The sequence below is a fragment of the Schistocerca nitens genome, chromosome 2 (genome assembly GCF_023898315.1).
Source record: "Schistocerca nitens isolate TAMUIC-IGC-003100 chromosome 2, iqSchNite1.1, whole genome shotgun sequence".
Lineage (NCBI taxonomy): Eukaryota > Metazoa > Arthropoda > Insecta > Orthoptera > Acrididae > Schistocerca > Schistocerca nitens.
In genome coordinates this window covers 240,966,953-240,979,001 of record NC_064615.1, presented here as the reverse complement: position 1 = coordinate 240,979,001, position 12,049 = coordinate 240,966,953, and the positions used below count along the sequence as shown (strand labels likewise).

Genomic DNA, 12,049 nt, shown 5'->3' with positions numbered 1-12,049 from the left:
ATGTACCTAAACACGATTTATAGGACCAATAAAGAAATACAAATACAAATACAAATACATCATTTGACATGACATCCATGTACACCAATATCCCCACCACAGAAACCATCAACATCATCAAAAAATGATTAGAAGAACAAGCCAAAATTCCCAACCCCCACATAAAAGAAATAGCTAGCATTCTAAAACTAATCACGGAGCAAAACTATTTCTCATTTGACAATCAGCTCTGCTCACAAGAAGACGGGCTTCCAGTGGCGTCACCAGTCAGTGGACTCCTTGCCAACATTTTTCTCAATCACACTGAAAATAAAATATTTGAAACAATAGTAAGACCCAAACAATACTGGATAATATATTGGTACTGTTATGTAAATGACATCATATGCCTTGTAGATGAAACACCAAGTCGCATCCAACAACTCCAAAGTGATATAAACAAAGCACACCCAAAAATAAAATTCACCATAGAAACAGAACACGACAAAAGGTTAAACTTCTTTGACCTCAAAATATACAGACACAACAACCTACACCAACTCTCTATATTCAGGAAAGTGACCACCACCAGCACAGCCATTCACAAAGATTCCAATCATAAAACTAGCCGGCTTCCAATATATGCTATACAGACTGAACAAAAACCCACTCACTGAAAACAACTACAAGAGTGAATTGCAGATAATCAGACGAATAGCAGTAGAGAATGGATATGACACAAACACTATATATAAACTGAACCAAAAAATTAAAACAGAATTAAAAATGACTCCCAACACACAAAAACAAAAGCCTTCTCACCAACTTACAAACACACAGAACCCACACATGAGCACACGTGAGCAAGAAACACCCACAGTGGCAAACAGGTGGTTCAGTCTCACCTACAACAACAAAGCAATCCACAGAATAGGCAACATACTAAAAAAAAACAAATAGCCTTCAGGACAGACAACTCAACACAGAGAAAACTAAGGACAACCAACACAAGCACAGACGAAGACAAATCATTTGGTATTTACCAACTAACATGTCAGGACTGCAAAGCAGTTTATATATAGGGTAGACAAACAGAAACTTTACAGAAGAGCATTAAAAAGTAACAGCTGCCATTTCACATTTGCTGAACACCTCATGGACAAGAAACATAACCCAACAAACATCAATACTGATTTGAAAATTCTCAAATGCAGCAACAGTCCCCCACAAAAACTAATGATTGAAGAAAATTATCAGATACAAAAAGTCATAGTGGAAGGCAAACAAGTGATAATACACAGCTCTCTGCAATGGAACTCTGTTCTCTGCCCTCAAAGAATTATTAGACAATACCAACCTATAGAGCTCTCACCCCCCCCCCCCCCCCCCACGCACACACCAGCCCCCCCCCCAAACACCACACACACACACACACACACACACACACACACACACACACACATCAGCCCCCCCCTCCCACACACACAAGTAAAACAAAATTTTAAAAAATTCACAGACACCTCTGAAAGATTCAGAACAACTGTCACGAACACCTTCAACTGTTCTACTGTCAGCCATCTTTTTTTTACACCTCAATTGTTCCACTGCCCGCCATATTTGTTTTTACAGTTGGTAAACAGTGAAACAGTGACAGTGACAGGGACAGTGGCAACTTAGTATATAGTGTCTGACAGTGATGAAGTTGAGGGAAAAAAAATGTAAGTCAAACATTATGTAAATAGACACTCACATACACACAGAATTAATTAATTTCAGGCAAAGAAATAACAATTTTCAAATCGTAATTTTGGCTAGAACAATTTATCTACTTTAAGGTGTAAGTGGTTGCAGATGACAAACTGTGGAACAAAACAGTCACTGTAGAAACACAACACATCAGAAAAAACACACCATGTGGTAAAAAGGTGTTAATTCATAATTTGTGTGTTTTTTTCAAATAGCTGTAATTACAATTTTAAAACTAATAGTTACATGTATACAAACAGTAAAGAACATTCTTTATCTTTAACAGATGAAAAATAAAAAGCCCACTGAAGAAGCTGCAACTGCAGTGAAACATGTTTGGGTTAAAATCAAAATTGTGTTTCGATAAAGGCAGACCCTATCCAAAAACATATGTATTGATAAAGCAAACACAGAAAAAAAGAGCTTAAACCCCAAGATGACTGTCAAGATACCTAACATACTAAATTTTCTCTCATATTTATGTGAAATAATTCTTTTCGCAAATAATAATTGTGAAATGATTGTTCCAAATAATTTCCAGCACAGGTATGAAACTAGAAACAAAATTAAGTTTCATACTTCCTACCACACAGACTGGGTCTTTTTGCACACTCTGCACAATATATGGGAATGAAAATATGCAATAAGCTAAAAACCACAATATCCAAAAGGATGAAACTGAGTCAATAAAAAGAAAATTATGTAGTGCTCTGGCACAGAATGCTATTATTCTGTTGATAATTTTTTAATGGTGATCTTACCATTTGTGCAGGATCAAATTATTTCACTCATATCAATAGTACCTTCCCACAATCACAGTTGCAAATTTGCCATTCGTATTTTATGTATTGCTTTTCTTCTCATAACGAAACAAATGACTGAATTTTCCAGATTTAAAGATCCAGTGTTTCTATATCAATGTATGTGTGCTTATCCCCACAGTTGTTCTTATTGGTGTATTCTTGTGTTCATCAAATTGAATATTTACCGGGTGATCAAAAAGTCAATATAAATTTGAAAACTGAATAAATCACGGGATAATGTAGATAGAGAGGTACAAATTGACACACATGCTTGGCATGACATGGGGTTTTATTAGAACCAAAAAATAGAAAAGTTCAAAAACTGTCCGACAGATGGCACTTCATCTGATCAGAATAGCAATAATTAGCATAACAAAGTAAGGCAAAGCAAAAATGATGTTCTTTACAGGAAATGCTCAATATGTCCACCATCATTCCTCAACAATAGCTGTAGTCGAGGAATAATGTTGTGAACAGCACTGTAAGGCATGTCCGGAGTTATGGCGAGGCATTGGCGTCGGATGTTGTCTTTCAGCATCCCTAGAGATGTCAGTCAATCATGATACACTTGCGACTTCAGGTAACCCCAAAGCCAATAATTGCACGGACTGAGGTCTGGGGACCTGGGAGCCCAAGCATGACGAAAGTGGCGGCTGAACACATGATCATCACCAAACGACGCACGCAAGAGATCTTTCACGCGTCTAGCAATATGGGGTGGAGTGCCATCCTGCATAAACATTGTACATTCCAACAGGTGTTTATCAGCCAGGCTGGGGATGATGCGATTCTGTAACATATCGGCGTACCTCTCATCCATCACAGTAGCAGTTACAAAACCAGAATCACGCATTTCCTCGAAGAAAAATCGCCCGATAATGGTAGATGTGGTAAATCCAACCCATACCATGATTTTCTCGTCATGCAATGTAGTTTCCACGAAGTTCTAGGATTATCGGTAGCCCAAATTCTGCAGTTATGGGCATTGACAGACCCTCGGAGCATGAAATGAGCTTCGTCAGTCCACAACACGTTACTCAACCAATTGTCATCTTCTGCCATCTTCTGAAACACCCACACCGCAAATGCCCTCCGCTTCACTAAATCGCCAGGTAACAGTTCATGATGCCGATGGATTTTGTACGGATAGCATCGGAGGGTACGCCTAAGTGCCAATGAAACAGTAGTGTATGGAATGCCGGTGCGATGTGCGACTGCACGAGTGCTGACTTCCCCATGCATAGACGAACCCTCTACAGTCTCCATTTCTCCTTGAACTGTCTCAGCAGCATTACGCCTTGTCCTTGGTCAGCCACTACGGGGTCTATCGTCTAAACAACCCGTGGCTTCGAACTTCAAAATCATTCTCGCCACAGCTGCATTTGTCAACGGACCTTTACCCATTCGAATCCCCTTCCTATGGCGATAGGATTGTAACGCTGAACTAGCACATTCCCCATTCTGATAATACAGCTTCACTAAAAGCACCTTTTCAGGTAACGTCAACATGCTGCGACTGCTGGCGCATCTGATTCTCTCTCTCATTACAGCTCCTTTTATACATGAGTGTCATGCGCAGTCCCTGATGTTTTGCTGTCCAGTGCCATCTGTTGGACATTTTGTGAACTTCTTTTTTTCTCTCTAATAAAACACCATGTCAATCCAAACATGTGTCAATTTTTACCTCTCTATCTACATTATTCCGTGGTTTATTAAGTTTTCAAATTTATATGACTTTTTGATTACCTGGTATATTAATTTTTGATTTTTAGGTATTTAACTTGTAATGAATAATATTAATTTTCCAGATCATAGCCTTCACTGGAAAAGTCAAATTTTTGGATGAAGTAGCAAGTATTAAAGAAGAAGCAGAGAGACTGAAACGTGAAGGAATCAATATTCTGATTGCATTGGGCCATTCAGGTTACAAAACAGATCAGAGAATTGCTTCTGAAGTTCCTGATATTGATGTTGTCATTGGTGGACATACCAATACCTTCTTGTACACTGGTAAGTGCACGCATAGTTGTCATTTTTTTCATGTATATAGTACTCCCTGCCAATTGTCTAACAAAGTGTGTGCAGTTATTCAGATTAAAATTTCAATCTACATAGTACAAGAAAATAGGAAGATATACACGAAGTACCCTCAACTGTCCTCTCCCTAACCTAAACATACCGCCACCTCCAAATAGACACACCATGTTAAGATATATGCAATTGAAGTCCCACCCCTTGCACACATACACAGCTCTTAAGTTTTACAGCGTACATCTTAAAAAAGTCTTCAATTCAATATATGAAGTATGAAAGCTACAAACATAGAAAATTGAGGATAAAAATCTAGCTGAATACATTCTTTTTTCTTTTTGTCGTTGGTCTTGCAATAGGTTTCATGCAGTTGTTGATCTTTTCTTATCTTTGCTATTCTTTTCATCCATATGTAGCTTTTACATGACATCATCTGTAATCTGTTGTGCACACTCTAGTCTTCGTTTGCCACTACAATTTCTCCCCTCTACTTCTCCTTCCAGCCGCAGGTTAGCTGCCCCTGAAACTATTCAATTTTCTGGTGAGGGTTTTCCATATTAGATTTACCTCTTTCCCCAACTTTTTCCCTTAGTATCCCTTTATTTTGTACTTTTTCTGTCTCCTTAATGTGTGTGTCAGTACTTTAGCCATAATTTTCTAAGAATAGTGGAGAACTTGTTCAATCTTACTTTATTTAAGGCTACTTCTATGGGAGGAAGGGTTGGTGAAGCATGACTGAGAGTTGTGATGGATGGAGGCAACAAGCACATGAGAAAGGGGTGCAGGAAGCAGAGGAAGAGGGAAAGCATGTCCATGAGATAGAAATGTGAGACAGGCACTGACACTGGTACTGTGGCTTCATGCAGGGCCAAGTGATGGTGATGTGGCAGGGAAGTGAAGGAATGGATTTGGAGGGTACAACAGAACAGGAGAAGGGCAAACTGTGGGGAAGAAGGTGCGACCGCAAGGTGAATGAAGTTAGGGTCCTGGGCAGTGTGGAGGAGGGAGTGCGGCAGGAGGCTAGCAGAGATAGAGGGCAGGAGAATTACAGGAATGGAAGATGTGTTGCAAGGACAACTCTCATATGTAGTTCAAGAAACTGGTGTTAAGAGAAAATCCAAATGGCATGAGTTGGCACAGCCACTGGAATCAGAATGTTCTGCTTGGGAGCATGTTGCCCTGCCTCTGGTGGGATTGGATAAGTCTGTGAAGGGACCAGAGTAGGATGTGCTGGGTGGGTGTATTGTGCAGGCCTTGCATCAAGTCTTTCACAAGGACGTGTTGCAAAGGGTAGGAAGTGGGTGTGGAATAAGAGCAAATTAGGAGAATGCATAGACTGGATGGGTGGCAGAATACCACCTTAGCTGGAGGGATGACGATTGTGGGTCAGATATTTCTCGTTTCCAGGCATGATGATAAATAGTCAAACCCCTGGTGAACATATCGTTCACATGTCCCAGTCTGGTATGATACTGGGTGATGATGGGAGGTGTTTCTTTGCAGCCTGTTCTTTGAGGTGGTAGAAGGATTAGAGGTGTTTTGAGGATATGGTGTGGAAATATAACTGCAGACAAGGTTTGGGAGATAGTGCCTGTCTGTGAAGGCTTTAGTTAGACCCAAGCGTACTGGACAAGGGAATTGATTGCCTTATTGAGAACTTCAGCATTCTGAACAAGGGAACTGAACGCATTTTCCATGGTTAGCCAGTCTTTATGGGAGTGACTTTTTTGTTTTGAAAGGATGACAGCTGTGAAAATACAGGTAATGTTTATGGTTAGTGGACTTGACTTGGGCAGAAGTATAGGTGGAGCCATCAGAGACGTGAAGTTCAGTGTCAAAGTAGGTGGCATCGTGAGCTGAGGATGACTATGTGAAGTGAATGGGTAAGAAGGTGTTGAGGCTGTGGAGTAATGAGAATAGTATGTCTTGATCCTGGGACAGATCATGAAGATATCATAAACACACTGGAAGCAGACAAGTTTTGGGAGCCTAGGAAGGTTTCATCTAGATGGCCCACAGCAGGTTCACATAACAGGGGGCCATAATGCAGATTTGTTTGTATATCTTCCCCATAAAGGAGAAGTATTTAACAGTGAAGATGTAATTTGTTAGATGTGTAAGGAATGAGATGGTGAGATAGGAGTTGGAAGGACATTGGGACACGTAGTGTTTGATACTGGCAACTTCTTGGACATGTGGGATGTTAACTGATAAGGATATGGGATCAGTAGTGTTGGGTAGGGATCCAGGTGGTAATGAGCTAAGGATAGTTGAGAGTCAGTGAAAGAAAGAGTTTGTATCTTTAAATGGGAGGCTAGACTACAGGCAACTGCTGTTGGTCAGTGAGAATGGAGATTCTTTTCAGAGGAGCACAGTATCGAGCTACAACGAGGTGTCCAGAATTGTTGGTTTTGTGGATTTCGGAAAGCCTGTGAAAGGTGGGTGTGCAGTGTCTCATTGGGGGTGAGAAGGAAGATGAATTCATGGAGAGACCCTGGGATGGGCCTAAGGATTCGAGCAGGGATTGTAGGTTATGCTGGATGGGATCATTATGGCAGGACTTAAAAGCAGAGAGGTCAGACAGTTGACAGATGATTCATCACGTCAGTTGTGGAGTCTTTATCTGCAGGGAAGATGATTAAATCAGTGCCTGTTTGGAGATTATGGATGACTCTTCTTTTTTCCATTGAGAAGTTTTTGTTCTGGGGAAGGGACCTTGGGAAGGATAGTAGGACCAAGTTGGAAGTAAGGAATTCCTGGACAGTAACCAGGGAGGTGGTTAGGTGGGAGTGGGGGAGGGTCATGGTTGGATGGTGGTATGAACTGGGAGAGATGAGATTCAGTTCTGGAATTAGGTTGGCTATGGTTGGGGAGACTGATAGAAAAAAACATGTTTCCACTATAAGGACTGAGAGAAGCAGAGCACTGGTAGATTTTTGATGAGTCCAGTGTGACTGAACTTGGAAGTGGGGTTGAAAGTGAGCCTTTGGATAGGACTGAACTTCTGTAGGACTGAGGTTTTTGTTGTACAGGTTAACAACAGTGTTTTGCATTTTTTAATTTTTGGATTCTGTGGGATGATGGAACAGAGTTTTGTGGGATCTGGCAGAGGAAAAAGGTCAGCAAGACAAGGGCTTCGTGCTGAAGGGGTTGATAAGGGGTTCACTGGGGTAGAATAGTTGTTGTTGGGTAGTGGTGCTCTGAAGTGGGTCTAAGATGTAAATAAATTCGAGACTTTTGGAGATGGTGTTTGGAGTGCTCTTCCAGGTATCAGAGAGCAAGGCTATACATTTGAGAATATGATGTAAGTACTCATAGTAAAGGTTGCACAGTAACAGTGAGAGGGAGCAGAGTTGGTTTACAGTTGTCTGTGTTTCTGCAGTATCACATTAGTAGGGGATAGGGATTTATGGAATCTGAAAATTTGATGGTCATAGTGAAAAAAGGGATGGCATTCAGAGATATTAATTTTTATGGTTATTCCATTTGGGAGGGGAGGGGAGGGGATTTACATGGCTTAGGCAGCTTTTAAGGAACAGGGTGTGTGACTGGGCTTTAGCTGGGGAAAGGATAGGAGGTACCATCCAAAATTTTTGAAACTAGTGCTGCCATCTGTTGAAAACCTTACCTTTGGACCAATGGTCACCATCACCCTTGAAGTAGTTCCCATCCACATGTACACACCAGTCCCAGCACTTCTGCCACTGGTCAAACATTTTCTGTAAGTCCAGTTCTTTGAGGATATTTATCACCACCAGCGATGCCTCTTGAATCCTCACTAGAATGTCAAACTGACGGCCTTTCAACTTGAGGTTCAGTTTTGGGAATATTGCGAAGTTGCAAGGTGCCAAATCTGGTGAGTACGGTGGGTGAAGTACAACTGCCATGTTGTTTTTTTGCCAAGAAGGTCCTGGTGGGCAAGGACGTATGCCAGGGCACATTGTCTTGATGCAGCAGCCAGTTCCCTTGATGCCAAAGTTTGGGCTGTCATCACCACACGTTTTCACAGAGCCATCACAAAACGTCACAGTAGTATGCGGAATTCACTGTTTGGTTGGGTGGGATGAATTCATTGTGCACAATTCCCTTGGTATCAAAGAAAACGATGATCATCCTCTTCACCTGTCTCACTTTTTTGGGTCTTGGAGAGCCCAGGCTCTTCCACTGGGAAGATTGTTGCTTTGTCTCTGGGTCATAACCGTAAATCCAGCTCTCGTCGCTGGTGATAACTCGTGACAAGAAGGTTGGATCATCAGCTGTTCTGTTCATGGATCCATCGCAAAATTGCCACACACCAAACACAGAGTATTACGGAAATCACTGTGGACATGCAACATGTCCTCCCAGCTGAATGCCACTCCACACACTGACTCATCAGATATGCAGCTCTCGCCACTTAGGGGTGGAAAGATCTAGTACTCCTACTCTCCAGATGGCAGTGCCATCCCAAAAATTTTGGACTCCACCTCGTACTTTTCTGAACTGACTTAGATATTACTACCCTTTATTACCATGGCTGTGTCATTCACCAGCCTTGGCTGGATAGACAGAATCAAAAATTACAAAACTTATATATTACAATACAAATAATGTGTAACATTACAAAAAAATTGAACAGATTAAGTGCTTTACTATAGATACATTTCATCTACCACTGACATTTTAGTTCTGCAACAGATTTACTAGTTTTGGAGAAAATTCAGTAAATCCATTCACTTTCCTCAAAGTCAAAAAAACTCCTGGATGGAGTACAGATGATGTAGTTTTAAGCCTCTTGAAAATTTTTTCTTGGATCCCTCTTGTGGCAGGACATACACTTCCATGGGTAGTGATCTGAACATTCTGAGGGCAATCGTCCAGAAGGTATCTCGTATCTTGGATGGTCGAGAGGATGATACATTTGCACTTTCTTTGATGCGGGTGTTGCAGTCCTGTATCTAATGCCTTTTGCTGAAGGAATCTAGATTTTTCTTAACTTGAAGCAGGTGCAAAAATACATAATGGCTGTAAACAGTCATAAATGGAATTGGGGACCATGTGGGATGGGATACCACTAGAGAGAAGAAAAAGAATATAAATGACATCAGTGACAGATGCCTAGACACTAAACACTAGAGGATTATTGGAGGTAAAATTGGGTTGTATTTTATTAGGGAAAAATGAAAAAAAACTAGAAAAAATATGAAACAGACATGGAAAATGGACAAATGACAGCATTAGAGGGCTGTAAAGACAACTGTGAATAGCTATTTCAATATCTGAGAAATGAAAATGCAGGATCAAATTGTACTTTGGTTCAAATGGCTCTAAGCACTGTGGGAGCAAATTGTATTATGAGTAGTAGGATGGTTCTCCACTAGTGATCACAGCATGTCGTAAAATAACTGGCTGACATGAAATTATGACAGAGGAAATGTGTAGGGAAGTAGTGGATCAATCTGTAGGTAAAATGGTGGAAATTTTTTCCTGAATGTAGTTTAACTGGGGTCTGGTGGTTGGGTGAATTCGTGGATATTGTGTGCTGCAAGTGAAGTGATCATGACGAGTGCTACAGTGTACCACAAACTTTCTGCCTGACCACACTGCTTGGGGTAATAATATGTTTGCATAAGAAAGGCATGAAGTAAAATATAGGGAAATGTTCAGTCCCATTTCTTTCACATCAGCTCTGTTCATGACCATTGTATAGGTCTTCATTGTACTCTTGTTATCTGTCTGCCTTTCCTTCTGCTTTTAATAGAGGTTTTTTTACCTGCATCTTACAGGTTAACACCTTTACATTTTACTCCTCTGAAGTTACATTTTATCTCCCTGTATATCGTGTCAGTTTTTCCTCCAATCAGTAGCTGTATGTGTTACTCACATCAGTTCTGACTTAACCTGTTTGCACTTGCTGTAAATTTCATTTCTAGGAAACCTATATACAGTTGCATTTTTACTTCATGTTTAAGTTTCCTATATGTTCTTCTTTCATCTATAAGCTCCAAAATTTCTTGTACCATCTGTAGCTCCTTCTCCTACATTTTTGCCATAACTATGGTCCTATACTAACTTAATTATTTCAGTCTTTATTATATTCCACTTCTTTTCTATTGATCTACTCTTGACATTTTCACATAGGGTACTATTTACTGTCTCAGAAAATGTCCATTATGCCTCACTCATACATAATTTTCAGTATTCCATTTCATTACATACTCCTTTCTATCTTCTTGAATTTAAGCTTGCTGTTCATCTTGCCAAAGTTACAGTCTGAGTGTGTATGGGTATCTGTGCATGCTTTTCACTGTAATATTTAATTTCCAAGTTGTTGTCTATCCTTGCTTTTTGTTGTGGATTTCTGCGAATCAGTATCTTCACTATATAGTGAGTAGCAACTGTCCTTGTCATTATATTGTTACATTCCATCCTGGATTTTCCATTGTTTGATTTTGCCTGACAGCTTTCTTCCATCCTAACTCAGTGCTGTTTTCCTTTGTTACTATTTTCTAATGCAAGATGAAGTCCACTTCATATCTCCTTGTGTTTCCTAGTCTCCTCCTAAGGTACCTTTCTCCCTTCTGATTTTGGAAGAATGTGTCTGCTACAACCACCTGCAACCTAAGACTACTTCTGTGAGACACTCTTCCCTCTCATTCCTCTCCCTTACATCATATTCTCCAGTTAACCTTCCTTACTATTCCATTCTCTTCCCTCCACTGTCATAGGAATCCAGTCTCATAAATACTATCTGTTGTGACTCGCCGATCTTTCAAAGTGCTGCCGCGCAGTTACGTGCGTCCCCTACATGCAGCACTGTCTGCCAGCGATGCAGCAGCCGTGCCACCTAAGCAGCCAGCCAGCGGCCGCTAGACTTGGACTCAGTGCTGATTTGACTGTTACCGTGTACCCATGTCTTACATTGTCTACTCACTCTGTGACTTACATGTATTGTGTCGTCTTTCAAATATATGTGTTCAACTTGATATTATAACACTGTCAAATTCTCATCCTCCTTCATATATTTCTTCATTTCCCTTATTTCCTCACATTTTCTCAGTTTCAGAATCATTAGAGCTTGTGATGAGAGTATGCAACTCTGTACAATAATGGCTAGTTTTAATCATTATCCAGTAATTTGTTCACTGTGTTGCTCAAAGTAAGTCAGCCTGTTACACATCTTTCTGTTGATAATAATGTCAATGCCTGTTACACCATTTACTGATGTTGTTATTGCTACTCTTTAATAATAAATGAAAAACATCAGTTTGCTTTTGTTCTATGATATTCTAACCAGAAATCTCTCTTCTCTTCCCATTTCAGCTCAGTAATTCTATTAAGCCTAACTTTAGCCTGCACATCTCTTTTCATATTCTCCAGTTTCTCTACAAAATTCAGATTTCTTACACAACATACTTTATACTGGAGAATGCTAGGTTTATATGTTCCCCTCTTCATAATCTTCCCTATGGTAGTCCCCACGCAGAGATGTGAATGAGAGACTGATTTAC

At 40.3% G+C, this 12,049-nt stretch overlaps 1 protein-coding gene across 1 annotated transcript in view; it reads left to right on the top strand.

The window, feature by feature from the left end:
- The window catches only part of LOC126235959 (protein 5NUC-like), a 260,942-nt gene that overhangs the window by 229,636 nt on the left and 19,257 nt on the right, over positions 1–12,049 (top strand). Inside the window, exon 3 of the mRNA XM_049944931.1 lies at positions 4,337–4,538. Coding sequence (XP_049800888.1) covers positions 4,337–4,538 — 202 coding nt within the window. The remainder of the gene's footprint in view (positions 1–4,336; positions 4,539–12,049) is intronic.